General features: G+C 41.3%; 1 protein-coding gene across 2 annotated transcripts in view; it reads left to right on the top strand.

Moving 5' to 3' along the window:
- The first annotated feature begins 3,914 nt into the window (after positions 1-3,914).
- Positions 3,915-27,352, top strand: part of Phtf1 (putative homeodomain transcription factor 1) — a 34,190-nt gene continuing 10,752 nt past the window's right edge. The window contains exons 1-11 of one of the 2 annotated variants that reach the window (XM_055628751.1): positions 3,915-4,311; positions 4,609-4,683; positions 5,269-5,325; positions 12,419-12,488; positions 12,820-12,978; positions 16,533-16,689; positions 18,381-18,515; positions 19,583-19,742; positions 22,115-22,288; positions 22,396-22,485; positions 24,409-24,630. In XM_055628751.1, the coding sequence (XP_055484726.1) occupies positions 4,639-4,683; positions 5,269-5,325; positions 12,419-12,488; positions 12,820-12,978; positions 16,533-16,689; positions 18,381-18,515; positions 19,583-19,742; positions 22,115-22,288; positions 22,396-22,485; positions 24,409-24,630 (1,269 nt within the window). In that variant the 5' untranslated portion in view covers positions 3,915-4,311; positions 4,609-4,638. The remainder of the gene's footprint in view (positions 4,312-4,608; positions 4,684-5,268; positions 5,326-12,418; positions 12,489-12,819; positions 12,979-16,532; positions 16,690-18,380; positions 18,516-19,582; positions 19,743-22,114; positions 22,289-22,395; positions 22,486-24,408; positions 24,631-27,352) is intronic. The other variant, XM_055628755.1, reaches the window with a different exon arrangement.

The following is a 27,352-nucleotide window of genomic DNA, read 5'->3' on the forward strand; positions in this document are numbered from 1 at the left end:
GCACTGTGTGTAATCACTCAGGAACCAGCGGATCTGCAAAGACCTACAATCAAACGCAAATCTCCGTTTTCCTTTTCCAAAACATTCTACCCTCACCTCCAGTATAAACATATTAAAAAATATAAAAATGTTGAAAATCATGTACTAATGAAGTTACTGTATATTAGATTGCAATAGAATGGAAAGAAACATTTAGCTAGTAATGTATCTGGAAACCCTGAATGTCCTATGTGAGTATTAGATTTTGATAGCATGCTTTAAAGACTGATGAATATAAAAGCAGGGGCTTTGAGTTTCTTGCTGCTTTCAAAACTGTGTCCTAGTTGAGCGATACAAATGATTGCAACTTTTCTAAATCATTCAACTATTTGGTTGGTGGAGTGAGGCGTGGAGCGGTCTGGCGTCCTCTGATTTGTGAAGTAGCGGTGGCAGTGAGGCTGTACCTGAAATTGAAGCTGATCTTCCTTTCTGGTATGTTTTCTGTTGTGCCAACCTTTGAGAGTACTTGCAGAATGTGGCTATAAATTTTAGTGCTTTGTGGACCAGAGGGATATTTTAAAAACATGCTTATGGAAAGGACCTAATAAACAAATACTCCTAACAGCAAATAGAATGGTTTTATGGTAACCATGAAAAAGGATAAAAGTCTTCCCCTGCCCCAGAGGTCATTCTGTAATTATCAAGATAGGACAGGAATCAGGGTTATGATTCTGAGAAATGTCCCAAATTCATAAAGCAATAATAATAACCTCCATGTTGGTTCCCTCTTCCAAAGTTTAACTCTTGAAAAATGAATTCTTAGGCTTAATTGTACTTTGCTTATTCAGTACTTACAAGTTTTACTGGTACATTATTTTTAAAGACTTGTGGAAAGTGCCCAGTCCCCTTAGAAACAGTTGAACTATCAGTTCACTAGTATTCCAAGCTCTTATATGGGGAAAGGAGCTTATTAATCCATTTGCTAAACTTTAGGAAAAGATGTATCAGTCTTAACAGGCATAAAGATCTCACCTAATGACTTGAGAAACTTTTGCTTATTGCTTTTCCCTGTATAAATACTGTCTAGAAGGAAAGTTAATATAGGAACAAGACTCCAAAATCCATGAGACTAGGAATATATCCTTTATCATTAATATTAGCCCATTATATTTTCATCTGTTTGCCTTTTAAAATTTATTTGCATTTATTGAGGATAATTAGGATTACTGAGTTTGTGTCTTTCTAATCAGTCTGTTTCATCCTTTCAGTAGCATACCAGAGGTTCACATTTGTGCTAAGTTTCATGTTTTCAAGACAGTCTGTAGCTGTATTCACTGGTCATGCAAGTAGAGATGCACAACACCAGTGTTTTTCTTAAGTGTACAAAGGACTTATCCTCATCCTGGAAGTCTATTGCTTTAAAAGCAAGTATCCATAAATATTATGGCCTTCCATTTTAAAAATCTTCATAAATTTTTTAGGATCCACTTGTGCATGTAGTTGAGACCACCGTCTCTTAAAATATAGCACTTTTCAATTCTCAAGAAATACTTATGTACTACTTCTATCACATGCTGTAAATTTTCATGTAATAGTGTTTTCTGTGACTAAACTTCATTTTGATTGGCAGCTAAGACTTTTTTTTTCCCCCTGTGGCTTTAATTTATCTAAGAGGTCTTTGCATATAGATGAAATGTATAATTTGCCTGGCGGACTATTTTCGTTTGTGTGGCCTTAGTTTGTTCATTGACATTAACAAGTGTTTTAAAAAGTTTTTAATGAATAGTCTTAAATCTAAATTTGTGTGAATAATAATTCTTTTAACACAGTGCTTTTTTGTAGCTGTCTAAGTGTGTTAAATTGTTAAGCTATTTCTTTGTAAAATAGGACAATGGAATGCATAGTTTTTTTTTCTTGTAAAGTATTTTTTTAATAAACAAAGTCTGATTTGTCCTTACTGATGTTTGATCACAAAATGAACAGCACATGAGAGTTCTCATTGCCTGGAGCCTATTTGTGTAGTACTAGTCTTCCCCTGACACACACACCATGCATGCACTCACCTTCTTTGTGCCCTATTATTTTGAAGAAAACCTTGGACTTTTCTTTCTCAAAGAAAAGGTCAGATACATCCATATTAAGTTTTGAAGAAAAATGAAGCTTGTATTTGTGACAGTTATCCTTATGGCTGCCTAAAATTATTTAAGCACTTAAGTACTTGAACAGCCTTAAGCTTTCATTTCGGCAGTGTAGGTATGTCTGAAAATGCATGGCCTAATAAGATGGTATTTAGTTTTCAGATATGGAATGACTATGGGACACGACAAAATGGGTTCTTTTTCTCATTAGGTTTTGGGTGAACTGTGTAGTTGAAATGTTTGTTCTGACAGCACTTAGTTCCCAGAAGGCATCTCATCTCAGGGTATCTCATCAATTCTCACAGCCAGTAGTAGGGAGGTAATTATCTCCACAACACAAGTGAGAAAGCAGACTTGAAAATCGAACCAATTTCCTAAAATCACAGGTCATTACAGGGAGCAGCAGGCTGAGTGCTGTTGTGGGTTCAGAGCTCTGCCTTACACAGCAGCATCCTAATAAAATCGAAAATATTTAACAGGGCTCTTGGAAAATGATAAGCTACTGTACCACTAATTCTGTTCCTGAGAGTACCACCCACAGCCAGAAACTTTGTGTGTTCAGCAACGAAGTCAGATGCTTTTATTCTTGGTGTTAATTTAGGTCTCAGGGTGAATTTTTGTTTGTCGTTTAGCGATTAGTTGGTCATTCCTCGAGTTACGCTCTTCAGCAGAACTGAAGGGAAAAGCTGCTAAAACTCCACAGTTGTTAGTTTAGCCCTTAACAGGTGAAAGGGTAAAAACAGTGTAACCACTGCCAATTTGTAGGTGAAGAAATTTTTAAAAGTTATTCCTGTGGGTGTTACTTTTTAGTCGGCTTACATTATGGAGATTTTTCATTTGACCCTTTTAAGACTACCTATAAGCTGCAGACTGCCTCTTGGGCATTCTCAAGTGATAGGAAAGCTATCAGCCATTTTTAGCCTTACATCAACTAAATGCTTTGTGCCCAGGACAAGAAAGGAGACAACTTTAAGTAAGCTGAAGACAATGGCCCTTGGAAACCAACTACTGACATGCACAGACTGTACAGAGAGAACAACAGTTGAGAAACCCCTTGGGCATAAATTTAAATATCCACGTTAACGCCCAGCTGCCCTTTCTCTGGGCCTCTGAATCATTAAAAACAGCCCCTACAGCTATTTTTTTCCGATTTGGGGAAACACCCAGCGCGGTCGGGCTTTGTGCATTCTCTATCCTAGGCTTTGTTTTTAAGACTTATTGATTATGTATGCCTGAATGTACACCTGCATGACAGAAGAGGGCACCAGAACTCATATGATGGTTGTGAGCCACCATGTGGTTGCTGGGAATTGAACTCAGGACCTCTGGAAGGGCAGACAGTGTTCCTAACTTCTGAGCCATCTCTCCAGCCCCTCCTAGGCTTGTGTAGGTACCAGAGCTGCTGAGAGCCGAGGGAGGAAACCGCTAAGCTACAGGCCGCCTGTCCGCGTTCCAGGCCGCGCAAATTCACAAACACCTGCCCAACAAGAACGGAGAACTCGTGCGCAGGGCTCGGGTCTGGCGCCAGTTTCTCACCTCGTCCACCCTAGGGGCCACGGCTAGACGAAGTAGACACCACGCTAAATGCTACAGACCCGCACAGGAACCTCTGGCACCACGGGACCAGCCTCCCGGGGATCGATGGGTGCCGGGAGGGTTGTTTCGGAGGTGACTTTCCGTTAGGCGTCGAGGGTTACTCGCGGCGCGCCGCTCGGCCTCCGCCTCCGGGCTGCCAGAAGGCGGCCGGGGCGGAGCCGGAAGGCGGAAGCGTCTGATCTCCCCGGAGCTCGTCGAGCCGCGGCCCGTCCCTCCCGGACGACGCGCGCCGCCGCCGGCCCGGGGCTGGCCTCCAGCCGCGTCCCCAGCGCTGGCGGGTGCCGAGGTGCCCGGCGAAGGCACCGTTCCCGCTTCCTTCCGCTCATCTTCCAGCTGGTTCCCGGCGTCTCCCAGGGCGGGTTCGGTGACCGCCCGGGTCGGGTGTCCGTGGCTGCTGCAGGCTGCGCTCCTCAGGGCTCAGCGCGGCCGGCGGCCTCCCGGGCTGGGCCGGCCGCCGCGGTCTCCATGGTAACGGCCCCGCCGGCGGCCGGGGCCTCTGGGGGAAGATGCGGCCTGCCGGGCCCGCCGCCTCGCCCCCGGCCTCCAGGCCCGGCCGGGGTCACTGAGGAGCGGGGGCCCGGCCGGCAGCGGGCACCAGGTGAGCCGGCCGCGGGGAGGAGGAGGGCGCGGGGGTGGGCCCGGCCCGGTCCTTGCCGTCGCCGCATCCGTACTTGGGCTGGCTGGTGCAGAGGCTTCTTGGTTGCCTCTGTGCCCGTTTCCCCCTTCCCCCACACTTTTTTTTTTTTCTTCTTTTTTCTTTTTCCTTCTTATCCGCGAGCATCTGGAGAAAGAGCAGTTCATGGAGAGGCTGAGAGAAGCAGATTTTAAGTCAGCCCCCAATGGGAACAATAACCTTCAGCACCAGGACTTACCGAGACATTTCCTTCGTTTTTAGTGAAATCCGACTCTCTGGCTGGAGACGCAGATGGCCTCAAATGAGAGAGATGCTATATCGTGGTATCAGAAGAAGGTAACAGTAATTTTTACTTGTAAACCGTATTTCCTGCAGAAAACTCTCTTAAAGACGGTCGTTAACTTTCCTTAAGTTTGGTAATAGCACATATTCTCATATAATACCGCAGCATAACTGTAAAGACTGATGTGCAAAGTCATTATAAACCCCAGTTTAGGTTCCAGGATGTGAGCTGTTAAGTCACCTATCTCCAGGCAGCATACACACACCGCTGCAGTGCTTTGCTTTATCAGACTTTATTTTTTTTATTTTAATAAAGAATGAAATCCTTACCTGCATGGCCCAGATTGCTACTATCGGCTGATTGAGCTGTTCCTTTCCTCTTATTCCTTTCTCATATTCCTATTGTTTTCCTTAGGGAGTGGCGATATCTTTTAATTTAAAATATTTGGGGTGTTGCTTTTTTATTTTTTAGATCTAGTCTATTTTTTTTTTTTTAAACAGCCTTTGGAAGTATGAACTTACTATGTGAGAAACACACTTCCCAGATACCAAATTTAATAGTTTCATGGCCTTGTGAGGTTTGACTTAGATACAAAGATTGCCTTTGCATCGGTTTAAATAGCCTGCTCCTTATTTCAGATTGGAGCATATGATCAGCAGATATGGGAAAAGTCAATCGAACAGACTCAGATTAAGGTAAATTGATTTCTTTGTTACTGCTTTAAAGAGAAGAGAGGATCATACTTAAAGAATATGCACTATCCATTAAGTATACATTCTTTTCTTTTTTGAACTCTATAAGAAAGCAGTGCCTGGGTAATGATAAAGGACAGATATGTAGCCTCAGCAGCAGATGTCGCAGGTAAATGGCAATGTGCTTTCTTATTTCTGGTCATGTTTTTTACCATATGACTGTTCAAATCCAGTATTGCCAGACATTTATTCAAGAGAATCTGGAAATACACACGTTTAACAAAGAAATGTCCACATTCTAAAAGGGTAGTAGTCCTCTTCTTCGCTTTCTCTTTTTCTTCATCTTCCTCCTCCTCCTCCTCTTCATAATCATCATCACTATTGTGCAAGCCAAATTAAATTCATATTTGGCCTATCTAGCCTTCCACCCCCATTTTTTTTTTTTTAATTACTGTAATTACTGGTTTAGAGGTGAGTCTTCAAGTTTTTCAGGTTCTTAAGCTTCTATGGACATTACCCTTCGAACTGAGCACCGTCTTCAGTTTCTTCATGCTAACCAAACAACCGAAAACTACTTTGTAATTAATAATGCCAGTTGGTTAATTTGTAATAGTAGAGGGGAAGGTTAAACTTTACTGTGCAAGTCACCACATGGAAGGAAAATACTGGTTATGGAGTGGTTGCTGAGTGGCCACTTGTAATTTGGTAGTCTTTGAGAAAAGCCCAAAGAGAAGCGGATAGGACTGGCTTTGGGGTCTCGTCCTTGGAAATCGTTCATAACTGCTAGCACATCCTTGCTTTTGAACCCCTTTTGAAAAGATTTGGTGCAGACGTTTCCCAACACTTTAAAAACATGGGTAAGTACAACTCAAAAGTGTTCTCCTTATCTAAGTTACACTGAGCAGACTAGACCTTTAAGTATCTTTGGTGGGATATATTTAACCATTACTCAGGATGCATTTCTTCATAATCCAGTCATCTAAAAAGTTGTTTGAGCTACACAGTATATAGCTAATTTCACAGGTTCCTTAGCTCTCCTTTTTGTTAATGGAAGATGGGGCTTAGATGAATAAATCCCACAATTTATTTTCTAACTGTCTAAATCTTTTCTAATTATTTTTCTGTGAGCCACTAGCCACATCAGTAGTGTAATAGAAATGGCTGGTCTAGAAAATTAGATATTGTTTTATGTCCTATAGCCTTGTGATTCCTAACAGATCCATGTAGTTTTGTCTGGGTTTTGGTTTCCTGATCCTTAAAAGGATTTTACTTCCTGCTGCAGATTTAGATTTAGATTTTTCTTACCTCATCTTCTCATGCCTGTGTCCTTGGAGATCAGAGAAGGCAGTGGATCCTTTGGAACTAATTTGTTGTGGATGATTGTGGGTGCTGGAAATTGTCTAGGGTGGGTCCTATGCAAGTGCCATGAGCTCTTAACCACAGAGCCATCTCTCCAGCCCCTTCTTACCACATTAATAGAGTGCTTTTCATCTGTGGAGTCAGACTCTTTATTGTGAACCCAGGCAGACCTGGAGCTCTCCAGGTAGTTTCAGCTGCCTTTGAATTTAGGACCCTCCTACCGCAGCCTTATCAGTGATGGGGCAGGTGTAGCCAACTATGCTCTGTTATACATTTTAACAAAGATGATTTTTAACAAGGATGCTCATCCTAGTTTTCTTTCTGTTGTGATAAAAATATTGACCAAAAGCAACATGAGGAAGAAAAGGTTTATTTTGCTTAAACTTTGAGATCGTCACTGAAGGAGGTCAGGACAAGAACACAAGGCAGGAACTGTGAGGAACACTGCTTTCTGCTCACTGGCTTGCTCACTGGCTCATGCATATTTAGCTTTCTTATAAAGCTTCAGGCTCACCTGCTTAGGAGAGGCGCAACCTACAGTGGACTGAACGCACTCACCTAAGTTATCAATTAAGACAGGGCCACAGATCACTAGTCGATCCCTCAGGTGAGACTTCCTCAGGTGATTCTAGGCTGTGTGAAGTTGAAAGTTAAAGCAGCTAGGACAGTGCCAAAAACCCAGCTGAAACTACCTGCTCATGGCTCTGAGGTATGAGCAGAGCGGAGGAGGCTACATTAGATGGAGCTAACGTACAATTCTGAAAGCTGTGAAGCAGGTGGGAAGTAAAGAAAGTAAGCACTTGAGTGTCTGCTGCGGGAAAAGCCGGTAAAAAACTAGGAAAAGCTCTGTTCAGTTTCTGAAAGACAACTGGATTCATCAGGTCATTGTGCGGAACTGAAGACAGGACTGCAGGAACATATGTATGGTGGCAATGGCTGCGTCCTCGGACCTTCCTTCCTCCACACACCTCTTTCCCTCACAGAAGACAGAACTGCAGCTTGCTCTTCGGTAGGCTGAAAGTTCTATGCCAGAAACAAATATGAGTTGAGTTGATACTCTAATACTGAGGATCAAATGAGCCTGGCAGCCAGGCTGTCAAGCTGCTGTTAAGCCAGTCTCTAAAGAGGACAGTGGAATTTCTATAGAAACCAATCGGAAGAGTGAAATGGTTGCCAGCACCTCTACAGTGCGGGCTACTGTTCAGAAAGCTGTATCCAATCTATAGATCTATGTGTAAATATAAATGGATAAAGTTCATGAGATATTTGAAACTTAAAGGAAAAGTAGAAAAGGAATAATTTTATTTTAAAAAATTAAGGTGGGTGGTGCATGCCTGTTATCAGTTCTTGGGAGAAAAGCTGAGGCAGAAAGATTGCAATTTTGAAGTCAGTGTAGTTTACATACCAAGGCCTTGATCCACACTGACTAAACAAATAGTGGAAGAACCACAACAGTAATTAATATATTTAAGTGATTAGATACGATTAAAAATGAGATGTATTATATAACATGCCAATTACAGTTCATATATTCCCGAGAGCTCGAAGAGTGAGTAGGTCTGTTATAAACTGAAAATGCTGTCAGAAGTTACTGCACCTAACCTGAGCACCAAGCTTAGCAACACTGGTTTTAGCAGGGTGTGGGCTGTTTACGCTTGTGATGTTATGGTAACTGTGAGTTATTACTGCCCATTGTCACAGGACAGTATTGTACTGCATGTTGTTAGCCCGTGAAGAGATCAAAATTCACATTTGAAGTCTGGCCTCTGTGGAGTGAGGATTGTTTTCCCACTGTTGTAAAGATGATTATACTGAAACTGAACAGTCTTATAGGGACCCTCTGCACACATACATAGTCTTCAAAACATGTTTACTCGTCAGTGTTAAGAAAGCTCACCTGATCTATAGCCATCATTCCATTTTAAAAATATAGCACTTGTAAAAAATAATTTGTAAATATAAAGTTTATCTATCAACTCTAGAAGGTCTCTAAAGATAATAAAAAATTAAAAAAAAAAGATGTCATAGATGAAAATGTGGGGCTGGGGTTGTATGTTGCTCAGTGATAGAGTACTTGTTCACAAATATGAAAGTACAAGAAAAAATGACTTAAAATATACTTGGTAGAAATGTTGGAAGAAAAAGCTACTATCATATCTCTAAACAATATGGGAGAACATGGGAAAAGGAGTGAAGATGTGGGGCTGGTGAGGTGGCTCACCCCTTCAGGCCACTGTCACCTAGGATCAAGTCCTGAGTTTGATCTCCAGGTATTATTTTCTTTGAGGAATTTTTCTCTGGCTTTTTTTTTCATTTCTTAATGTGAGTTAGATGTATGCTATACAATTACTTACAGTGTTATATTTGCCATGTCATTGCTTTTTGTTGACATTGTGCTCTCTGTTATTATTGTCTCATGTCTCAAACACAATTTTTGATAAAACAACAAAAAGAGGAATGACTTATTTTGCTTATGGTCTTTTGGCTCCATTTTCTGGGTTCCTTGTAAGGTCCAACATCATGGAAACAGGAGCGTGAAGAGGAGAGGGCTCAGCTTGTGGACAGGAAGCAGAGAGTGAGGAAGGAACTTGGGAACAGGTATAAGTCAGCATCACCAAGAACTGACTTACTGTATTGAAACCTTCCCTCCTGAGGTTTCCACAGCTTCCCCAAGTCTCCCCAAATGTTCAGCATAAGCCTTTGGGGAAGCATGGCAGATTCAACCCATAGTCTGCACAGTGTGCGATAACAAGTCAAAGGTTGCGTCGTCTTTTTATTGTAGTTTATTCTTTTAGTGGCAGTAAAATGAAAATCCAACACCCTGGGAAATAGGAATTACAGGGCTCCATCCATCCATCCATCCATCCATCCATCCATCCATCCATCTACAGTTACACACACAGTCCAATGATGTTGCAGCAGTTATGTTCAGTGTTTTGTTCTTTCCTTAAGGTTGTATGTCAGTGGATTTATCCTGATTGCAATAATCTGTTCAGGGTTTTGGTAAGGTGCTTCTAAACTAGTGTCACAGTATTACAGTTTTGTTAGGGTTTACTGTGGGAGAGGATTCTGCAGAGGTCTAGGCAGCCATATAGGTGATGAGTGCACTTCCTTCCTTCAGTCTTTAGCTTGTAAGATGTAGGTTGTGTGTAACCAGTGAGGAAAGCACTTACAGTTCCCAGGCTTTCCTCATTAAAGCTTTCAAGGTCAAGCCATATTGTTTGCCTCAACTAAACCTTCTTTTTTTGTTGTTGTGGAATGAGTTTGATTCCATGTAGCAAAACTCAGGATGTGTAATGGTTAAGACTGAGGATAACTTGATTCAGCGCTCTGGGCTCTGGTTTCCTTAATTGTGGGTATGTTGTGTCCCTGTGTGTGCATTACAAGCACCCCAGCAGTTAATTTAGGTGGCTTGCTCTTATTTTCTGACTTACCATCTTGAGAGAAGGCCTCTTGTTTTGGAACCTTGTTATATAGAGTTTGGCTACTGAGCTCTGAGAGTATGCCTTCCTCCTAATGCTGGGGTTACAGCTACCTACAGTCATGCCTAGCTTTTTACGTGGGAGCTGGAGACTCAAACTCAGGTCCTCATACTTGCACAGTAAAACCTGCTTAACCTTTTACACTAACTTTGATGGTTAAACATCTGATTTTAAAACTTGACTAGGAAGTATCTCCTACAGGTTTTAGTTGAACATGAAATTAAAATTCGTCTCTTTTAAAGCTTTATTTTGTTTATGAGTATTGTGGTAGTTTGAATAAAAATGGCCCCCATAGGCCCATAGGGACTGACACTGTAAGGAGGTGTGGCTTTGTTGGAGTAGGTGTGGCCTTGTTGGAGGAAGTATTTCTCATTTACTTCCTGCTGCCTTCAGATCAAAATGTAGAATTCAGCTCCTTCTCTAGAACCCTATTTCCCTTCATGCTACCATGATGATAATGGACTAAGCCTCTGAAACTGTAAGCCAGCCCCAATTAAATGTTTTCCTTTATAAGAGTTGCTGTGGTCATAGTGTCTCTTCACAGCAATAAAACCCCAACTAAGAATAGTGTCAGTCAGTCTCTAAACTGCCTGTGTGCAGTGCCTGTCCTTGGAGACCACAAGAGTGTTGGCTTCCCTGAAACTGGAGTTATGAATGGGTCAGCTGCCTTCTACGAGTTCGGAGCTGGTTGCCTGGAAGAGCAGCAAGTACTCTTAACCTCTGAGTCATTTCATCTGCCCTCTCTCCCCCCAATCCTAGTGTGTATGACTCATGTAGTATACATGTGTTTGTGAGTGTGGCACTGTGTGCCCACACAGCATGTGTGTGGAGGTCGAAGGACAACTTTAAGCATCATTCCTTGCTTTTCACTTTGTTTGTGACAGTGTCTCTTGTTAGCCATGAGCATGCCAGGCACCTGGCCTGTCTTTGTCTTCCACCTTACCATAGGAGTGTGAGGTCGTGTGTGCATGTGCGTGTGTGTTGTGCATCTGGCTTTCCATGGATTCTAGGGATTTGAATCAGGTCCTCACGAGTGGCAAACTCTCTATCAGCTGAACCATCATTCTACCTAAAGTTTATCTCTTAAAAGATTAATAGCAGTGAAAGTATTTGACAAACTAAAAGTTTGCAAGAAAGTCAAAAGATAATTTCATAAATACGCACTGTATGGTAAGGTTATTGTGATTTTCAGATTCTCAGGGGTTTTGTTTTCATTTTTCTTTTTTCTGTAATCTAATAAAACAGGATTTGCCACCTCTTTGAAGCAACAATGATCAGTTTTAGAATTATTGGAAACTTGGGGGATGCAACAAAAACTAGACTTTTTACATTGCTTTTAGATAAGTGGATTAAATACATGTAACACTGCATATTAAGCTATGTTAATATGAAATGTAGAAGACCAAGTCCCAGAAAAGTGGTTTTTTGTTCTTTGAAGAATATTTATGGCTAAATCACATAAAGTAGATACATAAAGGGATTTTTATGAAATGGATACATCACAATATTAAGAAATAGGGCTAAAGAGGAACCTCTTAGATGACAGTTCCAGGAGTATCCGGATCTCAGAGGAGAATGCTGATGGATAGCCAGCTTGCTCAGCAGCTTTCTGGGACCTTGGAGGTGCCTGGTTTTGTCTGAGGATAAAATGAGCTCTGAAAATAGGAACTGAGTGGAGTTTATGTGCAGAAAGGTTAGACCTCCATCCCCCAGTACCTTAAAAGACAATAGTGCCCTTAGGTAGGAAACTTGGCATGTTGCCTTGGATAAAATGCATTGGAGAGGCTTCAGGGTAGGTGAAGGTTAACCATAAATCAAGATAATAAAGCCCTTTAGCTTAATCTGCAAACTCCCACTCAGAGTCCTCCAGCCTGTAACTCTCAAGTAAGGAGAAATTTGGAGGATTCCTTGAGACTCCAGAAAAAACAATTCTGTATTGCAATTCTCTCTTGCTACTTAGGGCAATAGAGGAGGTGCCCAGCCCTAACTCTCCTGCCGTGAAGCCCCAAGTGTGTCAGCTGTACCCTGATAAACTGACCAGTGACAGTGTGCACACACGGAAGGCAGTTAAAGTGCACCGCTCGAGTTCCCCAAGGAGTGGGGCTCTGTAACGCGCACTCACAGCAGGGGACTGCACAGCAGAAGAGCCTTGGGTGCTCCTCAGAGGCTTGCCTGTCACCACACCAGAAGGAAGAAGACAGTAAAAGAACTGCTTTTTCCTCGCTCATTTCTGTTTTTGTTTTGTTTTATCATAGGGTTTCAAAAACAAACCAAAAAAAATGGGCCACATAAAATCAGACTTGATTGATGTTGACTTAATCAGAGGTGAGTTGGAAAACTGATTTTTAGTATACATATTACATAGTCTCTCTTTCTTTCATCTCCCACCTTGACAAACTAGAGTCACCTGAGAAAAGGAGACCTCAGTTACCCCTCATTCAAATTTGCTTGTGGGCATATCTTTGGGGTATTTTCTGATTACTGATTGAGGTGGCAGTGCCCAGCTCACATGAGAGATGCCACCGCTGGGCCAGAGGTCCTGGGTGTAGGTGTGAGTGGGTGTTAAGGTGACAAGTGGGCATCAGTACAAGTGCAGGTATGCATTTCTTACTTGGATTTTAATAACCGTTTCCTTTTGTTTATTGACTGTTTCAAGGCTCAACATTTGCCAAAGCCAAGCCTGAGATTCCATGGACATCTCTCACTCGGAAGGGGCTTGTTCGAGTGGTGTTTTTTCCATTATTCAGCAGCTGGTGGATTCAGGTTACCTCTCTCAGAATTTTTGTTTGGTTGCTGCTGCTTTACTTCATGCAAGGTAACTCAAGAGTAGAATAAACTATGATGATTGATTTATTTTTTTATACACCAGTGGAGGCTTTACTGTACTCTCACCATTTCATGTGGGTCTTTAAAGCAAGGCTTTAAACCTTTCCCACTTGCAGTTCTTTTCTCCTTAAATTAATTTTTTTATGCCATCCTGGATGTCTTAGGGTTGCTGTTGCTGTGATGAAACACCATGACCAAAAGCAAGTTGAGGAGGAAAGGGTTTATTTGGCTTACACAGCCACATTGTAGTCCATCATTGAAGGAAGTCAGGGCAGGAACTCAAACAGGGATGGAACCTGGAGGCAGAAGCTGATGCAGGGGCTGTGGAAGGGTGCTGCTTACTCTCTTGCTCCTCATGGCTTGCTTATAGAACCCAGAACCACCAGCTTAGGGATGGCACCACCCACAGTGGGCTGGACTTTCCTCATCACTAATTAAGAAAATGCCCTACAGCTGGTTCTTATAGGGCATTTTCTTAATTGAGTTAACTTTAGCTTGTATCAAGTGACATAAAGCTAGCTACCACCCTGGATACACAGGTATTAAAGTAAGTTCAATGGAAATAAGTCAGAAAGAAGAGATGGAGAATTGGCTCAGTGGTAAAGAGCACCAGTTCAATTCCTAGGACCCACCTGGCAGCTCACAACTGTTCCTACTTCTGTGGCAGCAGGCATACATGTGGCAAATACCTGCAGCCAAAACATATACATATGTAAATCTAAAAAATTTTTAGCTAGGTATGGTTGGTCACACCTTTAATCTTAGCACTTAGGAGGAAGAGGCAGGTGGATCTCTGTGAGGTCATGGCCCACCTGGTCTATATAGCAAGTTCAAAGTCAGTTATAGTTACATGGTAACACTTTGTCTCCAAAACAAAAACACCAAAAAAAAAAAAAAAAAAAAAAAAAACAATAAAATCTCTGAAGCCAGACTTACAGGTGCTCATGAGCTGCCCAGCATGAGTGCTGGGAAGCAAACTCAAGTTTTCTGCAAGAACAGCAAATGCTTTTCACTGCTAAGTCATCTCCAGCCTCCAAAGAAGACAGTTTTGAACTACTGTTTGGACACAAAGGAATGTTGGAGGTTGGTCTAATGCTAATTATTGGCACTCAAGATCTGGTTACTGCCCGCCAGATACATCAGTCCTTGTTTTGTATAGAGATGCCGAAACCATTGTATCTGGTTAGTTCATTAAATGGCCTAGACCTGGGCAGGGCAGAATGGGGTAGGTATGGCAAGGTTCCGGGGCTTTTGAGGACAGATGGAGAGGAAGAGAGGAAGAAGGAGGATGATGATGGGTTAGCTGGAAAAGAATCCATGTGGGATTGGGAGGAAGGACTCCAATAATGGTGTGAAATGGCTCAGATAAAGAATAAAAAAAGCAAGTATTTATAAGATTATGGATGGAAGATAGGAGGACTAAGGAGGATGGCATTGGATGGGGGCTGGGAGGTGGATGGTGAAGTGATTCAGACAGGGTAGGTAGGAATATCTGCCCTGACCAAAGTAAATAAGGCAACTATAAAATCTACCAGGTGTCTGTGTCTTGTTATCTGTGATAGCGGGTTAGATCATTCTGCTGTGATAATCTTAGGGCAATAATAAATGTTATATAGCCCTATATATTATTTTAAGTTTACCACAACAAAGGAAAATTATTTCCCAAGGCCAAAGGGTATCTGGAAAAGAAAACAAAGAAAAAAAATATATATATGCATATAATTTTACAATGTATTAAAAATGAAAGCCAGCTGAATACTAAGGTAGTTGTGCATGTTTAGTTTTATATAATTAAATCGTGCATATATAGTTATATAAATATTTATTTGAGAATTTCATACATATGTATTATGTAATTTGATCATATTCTTCCCTTCCTCCAACTCCCCCTGGACCCTCCCCAGTGCCTACCTCTTCCAACTTCATGTCTTTCTTTTTGTCCTTAAACCCACTGAGTCCAGTCCTTGCTGCCTCTATTGCCTGTGTCTGGGACCATCCATTGGGCAAAGGCAGACTTAGTTTTGGTTAAACCACCTTTACCACTTCTCTCTCCTATCCCTCCATCCCCTCCCCCCTTTCATATCACATGATTGAATGATGAACTTTTCTATCACCTCCTCCAGTTAAGACATCTTCTCCCTCCTCTCCAAAGTGCAGGACAGATTGTTAAGTCTATGGAAGGTTACAGTTAAGCAGTAAAAAGAGGATGGTGATAGGGATGAGAGAAAGAAGAAAAGATTCAGGAATAAGAGGGAAGTAGGAGGTGTGGTTCAAGAGTGTGTTGAAGAATATCTTACAGTAAACTGAGTGGAGAAACACACTGCACGCCTAAACCTATTTGTGCAATAAGCAAACCAAAGCAAAGCCAGCATGAGACACATCTACAAGGGTAGAGGTTACATAATAGAGAATAAGAAGGTCTGAATAACAAGGTCTGAATAAAATTCCATTTTGTGTATGTAGAGTGCATGCTTTCTAGAGTCTATAGAGAGTATATCTATATTCACAAATCAGGGATGTAGTTCATGAATACTCTGCCGTTATCGTGTTGGGGTTTTGGTTCTCTTTGTCAGCCCCACACAGAATTTGTTGAAGATTCAGCTAACCAAGGATCTTGGTTCTTTGGGTTAGTGCTAACTTTTTCTTCACCAGCAACTGTTGTTTATATAACGTGAGAGTTACTATGCATTGAAATTTAGAAGAACTAGCCAGGTGCAGTGGTGCACACCTGTAATCCCAGCACTTGGGGAGGGAGAGGCAGCTGGATCTCTGTGAGTTTGAGGCTAGTCTGGTCTAGAAAGCGAGTCCTGGACAGCCAAGGCTACACAGAGAAACTCTGTTTCTGGGAACTTAAAACAACAACAACAACAACAAAAAACAAAAAACAAACCAATCAACCAAACAATACCCCCCCATTTAGAGCTGTAAAATAGTTTATAGTGGGAAGTTTTATAGATAATTTTGAGATCACCCTATTTATTATTTTTATTTATTTGAAAATCTCATATACATAATGAAAAGAAGGAATACCGAATGGTAGTTAGGTAAGAGCTTCAGTGGTTGTTTTCCAGATACGCTTTGACCTCGGGAAATAATTTTCCTTTCAGTCGAACTGTAGTTCAAAACTGTCTTCTTTGAGGCTGGAGAGATGACTCAGCAGTGAACCTGAGTTTGTTTCCCAGCACTCATGTTGGGCAGCTCATGACCACCTATAACTCCAGCCTCAGGAGATCTGACACTCTTCATGGCACACACACAAACATATTCTTTTACACGTAAATAAAAATAAATCTTAAAACACCCAAAACTGTCTGCTGTATGTGGACCCGCTTGCAAAATATTACCAGTAGGTTATTTTTCACTTACCCAGCAACCTATGGCTTCAGGTTTTACTCTGCTAATGTTCAAGTGCACAATATTCTAGGAACTCATTTGCTTTTATTAGTTCTTTTTGAAACAGCAGCCTATGGGAGCAGCAGGTACAGTTGCTAGAGTGTGTTTTTCAGAAGTGCCCTAGTGCTTTGCATTTGCAATCCTCTGCAGTCACAGCTGTTGTGTTGTATCTCATGATGCCTATTGTGAACGTGAGTGAAGTGCTCGGACCGTTGTGCCTTATGCTACTCATGGGAACTGTCCACTGTCAGATTGTGTCAACTCAGATAACAAGGCCATCAGGAAACAATGGGAATCGGAGGAGAAGGTAAGGTCAGAGGTGACTGGAGTGGTGTGCTTTTTCTTTTTGTCGTTGTTGTTGCATATTTCACTTACAAGTGAATGTTTTACTTTTCTCCTGATGCTAAGAACCTATTCAATTTGGTTTCCTGTGACCTTTTTTCACTTAGTATAGTATGTTTAAAAAGAAAACTACTACAACTTTTTGTTAACATTTATTTTTCAAGAATCGTTTTGAAAAAGCATTCTCTGGCTGGGATGTATAGCTCTGTGTACGGTGCTTGCCTAGTATGAGCATATGTAAGGCCCAGGTTCAGTCTGCACCATCCCCTGAAAAGAGAGAAAAGAGGAAGGGAAAAGCCGGATATGGTGATACACGCCTTTATTAATCTCAGTACTCAGGAGGCAGAGTTCAAGCCCAGCCTGGTCTACAAAGTGAGTTCCAACCACAGCTATACAGAAAAACCCTGTCTCAAAAAATTGGAAAAAAAAAAAAAAAAAAAAAAAAAAAAGGAAGGGAAAGAGAGAAAAACAGTGTGGGAGACAGAAGCAGGTAGATTTCTGTGTGAAGGCCAACCTGATCTATATAGAGTTCCAGGACAGCCAGAGTTACATAGACCTTGTCTCACCAAAAAACAAATAAAACAGCAACAACAGAAAATCTAAAACAACAGCAAAACCAATATTTATGAAAATTCACTATGGATATGAATTTCAGTAAACATGGTTCAAGGCTACCAACATTTAGAACTCTTTTTCAAATGTGTTTAATTGAAACCTCACCTCATAGTACATGACATATCATAGAATGTGGAAAGCAGGGACAGAAGAATTGCTTCAGCTTTGAGACCAGGTTGGTCTAGGCAGTGAGTTCTAGGCTGCCAACTTTATATAGTAAGATCCTGTTTGAAAAACAAAACAAAAACAACAACCCCAAGCCAAACCCAAATAAAAAGTATATAATTTTTTTTTTAACTTGCTTAGATATTGATTCTGTTTGGTTTCTGTTGATTGTGTGGTGCTGTGGGGTTTGGAGTGTTGAAGTTCTCTTAGTAGGTTCAATGTTACTTTCCAAAAGTGGTTTTCTTTTTCCTCAGACTATTTCTAGATTTGTTTACCTAGACAACTAATAAATAAGACATTGACATTGGTCAGTGAAGTTCAATACATTTTTTAATGTTATTTTCAAAATATTTGCTTTTAAAAGGAATTTCTTATAAATTTGCTTAAATTTAGAATTTTCTATGGAAACTGGTCATTGTGCTGTGTCTCATTAGGATTTATAGGTAGGTTCTGTAACATAATTGTGTCAGATGTAAATCATTTAGCCAGCTGGAATGTCAGTAAAAGATAATAGCTGCTGTTGTTGGTTGTTTCCTGATTAAATGTGCTGGAGTGTCGTCAGCCAGTGTACATATAGAAAAATGTGATCTGTCTGTCTGGAGTGGAAGGTACCTGAAGAAACCCTTTTCTAGTCCTGTTCTGGACAGCAGTTCTATTCTTTAATGGCTGAACAAAATAATAACACAGGTCTTTGATCTTGAATCTATTTTGTCTTTAAATCAGAAGTGTCCGATAGCCATTTGTCCTCCGTGTATGAAGCTAACTCTGTTTGATTTCAGGGAATAGTCTGTTAGCATAATTTTCTGAAGAGATGTTATGGGCATAAATAGAAAAGGTCTTGAATAATCTATAATTACTGAAATTTTTTTTTTGTAGAAAATTACGAAAAACTGTAAATGGTGATGGGAGCCGAGACAATGGAAATAACTCCTCTGAGAAAGTCAGAGCTGTAGAAACTCTGGAATCTGTACCCAGTGTTGGTGGTTTTTGGGGGACTCTCTTTGGTAACAGGTGGGAGTCTTATATTGGAATTTTTACTTGATTTTGTGTTCACCCTAGGGTTTGCAGGGGTTCTGTTAAATAATTAGGCGTAGATGTAAATCATGTGAGCTTGGTATTATAGCTCTGTCATTCATTTTTAAGGGTTGTAGAAAGACTTGCTTACTAAAAATAGTGTTTCCACTGTCTTTCATGTTATTTATAAAGCTAGTAATCTGCTCTCAACATTTCACTGCATTTGATTTTAATGGCTCTTTAGACCACAGTTGGAAAAAGCTCTCTGAAAGGTTATAGACTTTGCCAGCATTTTGACAGAAAGGATAATTTAAAATAATATGGAGATCTTAGAGCTGATGCACGTGAGGAATGGGATGTGGCAAGGAGCCTGGTTTTGGTGGGCCATAGGACAGACAGATAGACAGACGGATTAAGACAAACTCTAACTCAATTGTGCAGGTTGTGAGAATACCAGTATGATGATTTGGGCACTTGTTTTTTTTTTTCTATGTTAAAGATGATGAATTTTATTTGAAGGTGAAGTATGTTCACATATTGTTCTTAAGATGCATTTTGTCCCCTTGATGAAGTGTTTGAGTTATGCTGGATATTGTGTGGTCCATGTCCTAGGTGATTGTCCTAGTCAGAAAGGGAGTAGTAGGAAGGTGAATCACAGGGAGGAAAACTCGTTCTGGGTTATTGCGTTCTGGAATGTAGCTTAGCAGACACTCGCGTAGCTTAGCAGATGGAGTGCGTTCCTGGGTGAGGTAGTTTGGGTGTGAACAAAGTCCGTGTTGAGGACAAGAAATAGCAGAGAGGCAGGCACTGTAAAGTGCATTGATGGGCAGGGTGAGATAGGAGCAGGCGTTACACTGGAGAGGAAGCAGAGAGGGGTCCATCTTTATGAATGAGTGAATACTCTGCCCTTGAACACCCTTTTCAAATTAGAGATCTGAACAATATCATTTCTGAATTTTCTTGACTTTCAGAGTAATAAACTGTATTCCATAGAAGAATGATTTCGTGAAAGATTCTGCTCTCAGAAAAGTAACGAGTAACTCTTTTCTTTTTTTAAAAAATAGGATTAAAAGGGTGAAATTAGTATCTAACAAAGGGACTGAAACTGACAATGACTCAGGCTGTTTTCATCCTATCATTAAGAAGAGTCAGGGTCGACCAGAGATCAGAATGTGTCAAGCAAGAGAGAAAGCGAAGGTTTCGGATGGAGAAAAGTGCCATAGGGTAAGATCTAGATGGGCCTAACAGGGTCTTTTTTTTTTTTTTTTGTCCTATATAAGAATTTCCTGTTCTGAGACTGTGTTAGAGACAGCAACTAGTACCTGTAGGTGTGTGAGTTTGTCAGCACTGTAAATGAATAAAGCAACTGGTTATGAACAAGGAAATACTACAAGTAGACTGGAGCTTATGCTCTAGGATGAGATTTACTGATTCTGCTCCTTAGCAGCCTTCATGGTAGAGGGTGGGCAGGTTGAAGGGTCGCAGAGTAGGGTAGAGGGACCTTGTCTTTTCTAGAGGCAATGGTCAGTTTCTAAGGCCTTGGGAAGCTTTCTAGGTCCAGTGGAGTTTTGTTCTATGTCTGAAACTACACATTTTTGTTTTGTAGTTTTGAAATGTTTTCTTACTTCTTGAGCTGAGACATTTGATCTCCAATACTTATTTTAGTAAGCTTTTTTAAATTGTTTTTTAAAATACAGTATTTTTATTTATTCTTTGAGAATTTGATATGAGTATACAACATGTTTTGAGTATATTTAGCCCCCTCCCCATCCACTGGGACTCCCCCTGCCCCATATTTCCCTCCTAGCTTCATATCATCTTTATCATCTCCCTCTCCTCCTCTTTTTCCTCCTCTTCCTCCTTCTCCTTTTCCTCCTCTTGTAACCCATTGAGTCCATTTAGTGCTGCCAGTATGAACATGGGTATAGGGCCATCCACTGGCATGTCAGTAACATACCAGGGACCATAACCCTAACGAAAACAGACTCTCTTCCCCAAAGGCCATCATCTTCCAGAAGCTCTTTAGCTAGGAACAGGGCCTTGGGAATCCCTCCTGCGTACATGCTGGAGTGTTGACTGTTTTGATCTTGTGCAGGTGCCACAGCAGCTGTGAGTTAATCAGTGGAGTGGTCCTCTCCTGTCCAGAAGACACTGTTTTACAGCTGTCTTCTCCAACCTCTGGCTCTTGGACTTTTTCTGCCCTCTCTTTAGTAATGTTCCCTGAACCTTGAGGAGAGGGTGGTGTGGTAGAGATGTTCCAATTATGGCTGTACACTCTACAGACACTTACTCTGTACTTTGACCAGTTGTGAATCTGGTCCATTGGAAAATAAGCTTTTCTAATGACTGACATCTGCACTCATCTAGGATACAAAGATAAACATTTATATTTATATATTCAAAATATATATATATATATATATATATATATATATATATATATATATGGCAATTTGATACTGTTTTCACTTAGCAAAATAATAATATGTTTATCTCTAGGACCTATGAGCTCCCAACTATAAGAATTTTGGTCATAGGTCTGTAGTACCAGGCAAGAGTTCTCTTCTGTGGAGTGGGCTTTAAATTCAATCAGAAAGCAGGAGGTTACTCCATAAGATTCATGCCAGTACTGTTCCATGTAGTTGTCACTGTAGTTCATAGGCTCGCAGCTCGGTAAGACTGTTGATAACTTTTCTGTCTTGGAAGTCTGCATAGAACCTTCTGGTACTGTGAACTCCCCAGCAAGGAGTAAGCTTCCAGGTCAGTACCAGTTTGATTTCTCCAAGTCCTGTGACCACAGGGTCTTGTGTTTTAGCAATAGGGTCCAACCAATCAAGTTCTGGTGTGCAACCAAGAATAATGGCAATAGCCTGTATTGTTTTGGGGTCTTTGGGAAAGCTCCCCACCAAGCAACTTGAAGGAAGGTATTTGAAACATGCCACTGAGCTCTCTGGTGAGAGCCAATGGCTTCTAGGAGGTGTGTGAACCTCCTCACGAAGGGTAACTCCATTTAAACTCAGTCATATCAACAAATTTGGTTATTAGTTTAGGATGCTTATAAAAGGTTTCCATATAGCTTTTCTAAACATCCTTAGAGCTCTTTATCCTTTGTCCCACTCCTCTGTCCTACCCTCCTGTTTTATAGTATTTATTATGCCAACATTGCAATAAGGCATTGTTCTAAGTGTCTTACAAGTACAAAATGACTTCCTTGTTTATACAACCCTATGAGGTAGTGTAGTTTCTGCTATCATGACTTTTCAGATGAGGAAGCTGAGCCTCAAGGGAGGCAGTAAATTGGCCCACGGCTGCATAGCTAGTAAGCAGGTGTGATTCAGGCGGAGAGCTGACCCGAGCCTGTGGTGTGACTTGTTATCACATACCTGCCTCAGCATTTAGCTGCTGAGTTCCAAGTGTACAGTTTTCTAAATTTGAAATTTTTTAAATTGTTGAGATCAAGTCATTAATAAACTTGCTAGTTTAGGTTTCCTTTCCTTTTATGTCTTGGGAACTGTTCTGTGATTTTGCTTTTACATGGGCAATTTCCTGGCGTGTTTTGGGCTGTCCATTGTAAGACACTGTTGTTCTCTTTGTAGGAGGCTTATAGGCATTTGTGTAATGGAATTTCAGATGATCTGTCAAGTGAGGAGGAAGGTGAAGCACGGACACAGATGATATTATTGCGTAGGAGTGTGGAAGGGGCATCAAGTGACAATGGTTATGAAGTTAAGAATAGAAAATCAGTACTTTCAAAGCACCTAAACTCTCAGGTAATTTTCACTTTTGTTTATAAAAGCATGGAATTTACTCTAAAAATACGGAATAGTAGCAAGATATTTACATGCTTTCGTGTTGTTTGTTGGCTTGATTTTGGCAGGTAAAGAAAACCACGACAAGGTGGTGTCATATAGTACGGGATTCAGATAGTCTGGCTGAGTCAGAATTTGAATCGGCAGTCTTCAGCCAGGTAAAGTACCCTTTGGCAAGAGCAGAATCTGAGGTGTTTTTGTGTGTAGTGGCTTTATCTATCCTCTTTCTTTTTGTTTTCTGACGTGTATTTAGTTTGCCTTCAGTTCTGTTGGCTCAATTTGAGACGATTGCTCACCCCCAAAAAGGAAGTGAATTCTTTTTCTTTTTTCTTTTTCTTTTTTTTTTTTTTCCTGCTCTTAAAAGTACCAAGATGAGCTGGAGAGATGGCTCAGTGGTTAAGAACACTTACTGCTCTATCAGAGGACCTGGGTTTGATTCCTAGCACCCACATAGTGTCTCACAACCATTCATAACTCCAGTTTAATGGATTTGTTACTCTTATTTGACCTCTGTGGTCGTCAGGGAACCAGGCATGCTTGGGTTGCACATTCATACATGCAGGCAAAAACTCTTATACACATAAATAAATCTTTAGGAAAAAAGTATCATAGATGACGTTCAGGAAGGCAATTACTTTTGGCATGGAGATGGCTTAGGTGGTAAGATGCTTGCCTCATAAGCATGGGACCTGAATTTAATTCCCAGAATCTGTGTTAAAAAGAAAAGGCTGGGCGTGGTAGCACATGCTTGTAACGTCAGCAACAGGGAGGCATAGACAGGTGGCTTTCTGGGTCCCTAGTCATGCATGCATGTATACACAGAGTGAAGAGGCAGGAGGGAGTTTTTAATTTTTAAATTTTTAAAAAACTATGTGTGTTTTGTTCATATGTATGGCTTTGCACCATGTGTGTACCCACAGATGTCATGAGAGAGCATCAGATCCCCTGGAACTAGAGCTAGGAGCTGCCATGTGAGTGCTGGGAAACCAATCCCAATCTTCTGCAAGAACAAGTGTTCTTAACCATCGAGCCATCTCTCCAGCTAGGTTCTTAAATGATATGGTTACTTCATACTCACTTAGAGCCAGGAGTGGTGGTGCACATCTTTAGTCCCAGTACTCAGGAGTCAGAGGCAGGTGGATCTCTTGAGAGCTAGAGGCCAGCCCTGTCTACAGAGTGAGTATGTGTCCAGGAAGCACTCACCATATAGCACGCCGAAGCTGAATAATTGAATGTTTTGGTGGTAGCTTCTTAGAGCGAATTTTGTTTTAAAGTCCTGGTTTGACAAGTTATGGTATTAGTCAGGGTTCTCCAAAGGAACAGAACTGACAGCATGAATGCATGCATGCATACATGCTTACATACATCCATACATATATACAGACACACATATGCATATGTAGATATGTATGTCTGTGTTTATGTGTGTATGTATGCTATACAGGGGATTTATTAGACTAGGTTACAGGCTGTGGTCTGAATAGTCACACAATGACAGTCTCATGACAGAAAAGTGAGAATCCAGTGGTTGTTCAGTCCACATGACTGGATGTCTCAGCAGTCCCAGTTTGGTGCTGGAGTGATGGAGGGATTAATGGAGGGATTCTGGTCTTCAATCTGTATTTGAATCCTGAAGAAGTTGGGTTTTAGACTAGCTACAACAACAGGATAAATGGACTTCATAGTGAGCATTAAAGCAAACAGGTGAAAAGCAAAACTTTCTTCTTCCATGTCCTTTTATCTGGGCTGCCATCAGATGGTGTGGCCCAGGTTTAGGGTAGGTCTTCCTGCGTCATGTAGCCTGATTAAGAAAATCTCTCCCTGGAATACCCAGCAGCTTAGGTTTTAGTTGATTACACATGTAATCCAGCTGACAACCAAGATTAGTCATCATACCAGGGTTTTTGGAGTTAGATATTTAAACATGTATTATCATGTTTATTATATGAAGTCTTGGAAATTAACAAATCATGGTGATTAACTTATGAAGGCTTACCAGCCATTGCCATTAAATAATTTGTTTTGTGTTTTATGTATAACTTTTAAAATATGTATTTCCCCCCTTTTGTTTTTCTTTAAAGGGTTCTAGGTCTGGTGTAAGTGGTGGTTCTCGGAGCCTTAACTTGTCAAGAAGAGACTCAGAGAGCACTCGCCATGACTCAGAGACCGAGGATATGTTATGGGATGACCTTCTCCATGGCCCAGAGTGCCGGTCATCTGTCACCAGTGACAGTGAGGGGACTCATGCAAATACCCTTCATTCAGGAACCAAACGTGACCCCAAAGAAGATGTCTTTCAGCAGGTACATGAGAACAATGATTAAAATAGTGTGCTAGTAGCCAGGTGGTGCATGCCTGTAATTCCAGCACTCAGGGAGACAGGGGCAGGTGGATCTCTGGCATTTGGGCCAGCCTGGTCTACAAAGTGAGTCTTGGACAGCCAAGGCTACACAGAGAAACCCTACCTTGAAAAACAAAACAAAAAAGTGTGCTAGTTATTGTTTGCCATCTTGACAAAAACTACAGTCCCCAAGAAGAGGGAATCTCAGTTAAGGTTGCCTGGATCAGATTTGACTGTGGGTATGTGAGATGTTTTCTTGACTATGGGAGGGTACTGTGAGCTGTGCCATCCCTGTGCAGATAGTCCTGGGCTATATAATATATAAGAAAGGTAGCTGAGCAAAGCCAGTAAACAGCATTCCTCTATGGTTTCTGTTTCAGTTTTGCCATGAGTTCCTGTCCTGACTTTCCTCAGTGATGGACTCTGACCTGAGAGTTTTTTGTTTTTTGCTACAGGACTCTGCAGTTGCCTTGATCCGAATTCCTCTGTGTAGGCTTGGCTCTTCTGAAGCTTGCTTTGTAGAACAGGCTGGCCTTGACCTTACAGAGATCCACCTGCCTCTGCCTCCCTGAGCGCTGGGATTAAAGGTGTACGCCACTACTGCTCAGCCGACTTGGGAGTTTGAAGATGAGATAAACTGTTTACTTCCCAAGTTCTTTTTGGTCAGTGTTTTACCATGGCAACAGAACCAGAACAGATAGCTGATACTTATTCTGTATTAGCATTTCTAAGCCACTGTATCATGTTATTTAACTTTGCAGCAATCTTATAAGGGTTGTTGCTATCCCCAGTTTGTGATGGGGAAATTGAGCATAGTTTATAAGGAGAACTTGAGAAGACTCTGCAGTTGCCTTGACCTGAGTTTCTCTTCATAATACTTTGCTCATTTTCCTTTAAATGACCTTTACTGTTTCTTTTCTCTGAGTGGCATTATTTGGTTGGTACTCTGTTTTACGATTTCTTGGATTTCATGTTTCATAAAAATTATGCCAAAATGGCATTTCTTGTTTCTCTTGTAAGCATTAATCAAGTGACACTCTTGATCTTGGGCTTGATTTTAGTCTAGAATCATAGACTCTTTAGCAGATATTTGACTTATTCTATATCTATAGACTATTTTAAAGCATATGTCACATGCTAAAGTAGTTTTAGGGATACTGTGAAGAGGCTGGTGTGATGCGTGACAAGAGTAAGCATCCTCAGGTGGTCAGTGTGCCTCTGCTGAAGCTGGTGCTTGTATCCCCAGGGATGGTGGTAGGAAGATTAGCAGTTGGTTCTTATGGCACCTTTTGGGTGGCTAATAATTTTCTCTTTTGTCTTTATTCTTTTGCCTAACTATTTCTAAACTGCCTTGCAAAAAGCAGTGGGTATTGGTTTTTTGATTGACTTGCCGATGAAGATGTAGAAAAGGTTTGGCATTTCTGTTTGTGCTGCCGAGGAACGTCATTTGCCTTTATTTGCACACTCTGCCAGCTTCATCCCAAAGTTCCTTGCCTGCTTGGTGCCTGTGTGCTACAACTCAGCTGACCTGCCACTGCTGTTTGAAGCACCAGCCTGTGTGCCTCTGCACCTTTCCTTGGAAGTACCTTTGCTCTCTGGCTTACTCCTTTTCATTCTACAGGCAGCTCTTGGCTAGAGTACTGGGTTCCTTTCAGAATCCTTTCCTTTGTATTCCTCAAGCACTCTCCTCTTCCCATAGCATGCTGTCCAGTGACTTCAATTATGTCTCCTTTAGTAGTCTCTAAGCTCCTAGATAGCAAGGCTCCTAGATAGCAAGGTCATGTGTCCTTTTGCCCTGTAGCTCAGGCTAGCCTGACATTTGCTAAATATATAAATATATATATATATATATATATATATATATATATATATATATATATATATATATATATATATATATATATTTGAGTCCAGTTTGGCCTCAAACTTGCTATCCTTCTGCCTCAGCCTTCTGAGTACTAAGATTACAGGCATGTGCTGCTTCGATGCCTATTCCGTAGCAGGCACTTCACAAGTACTTGCTGGGTATAGTCAATGCATTGGTGAAATCACTAAATACTCATCATCCTTATGTGGTAGAAAAAGAAGCCATCCACATGTGCTCCCTTTCTAGAAGCTACCTACCATGTGTTCCTGTTCTAGAAACTTCAGTTTAGTTTGTGGACATAATGATATACATGATACAATCTCTGATTTCAGAGCAAAGTTGGGCTCAAGGGTGTGGTGAGGCTCACTTGGAGAAAAGGTACCTGAGGTGATACTTCTCAGTAGGACAGCCTCAGCAGAGGAGTGTGGGGACTGTTGTCAGCAGAGGAGTGTGGGGTTGTTGTCATGGTGACTGCCACTTTTGGCTTTGGCTCATCTATGCTTTTCCATGTCCTTAAGGCCCCCAAAATCCTAATTGTTTGTGTAGCCTCTTAAGGCCTTAGGACTCCTTTCCCCTCACTTGCTGCTACTCCTAGTGAAGTCTGTGGTTCAGGAGGTCCATTCCTCATACCATGCCAGTGCATCATGTACCTTCATACCTTCAGGGAGGCACTGACCTCGCACATGCTGGGTCTTAGCTCTCCAGGTTAGACCACCACACAATTGGTTCTTGGAGTGATGGGCTTTGAGAAAGAGAATGAACCTATGATGAAACTGAACCTATAATCTGGGACCAGGACAGAAGGAGAGAAGAACTA

This window comes from Psammomys obesus, unplaced genomic scaffold (genome assembly GCF_907164565.1).
Source record: "Psammomys obesus unplaced genomic scaffold, mPsaObe1.curated_primary_1811, whole genome shotgun sequence".
In the NCBI taxonomy this organism is placed as follows: Eukaryota; Metazoa; Chordata; class Mammalia; order Rodentia; family Muridae; genus Psammomys; species Psammomys obesus.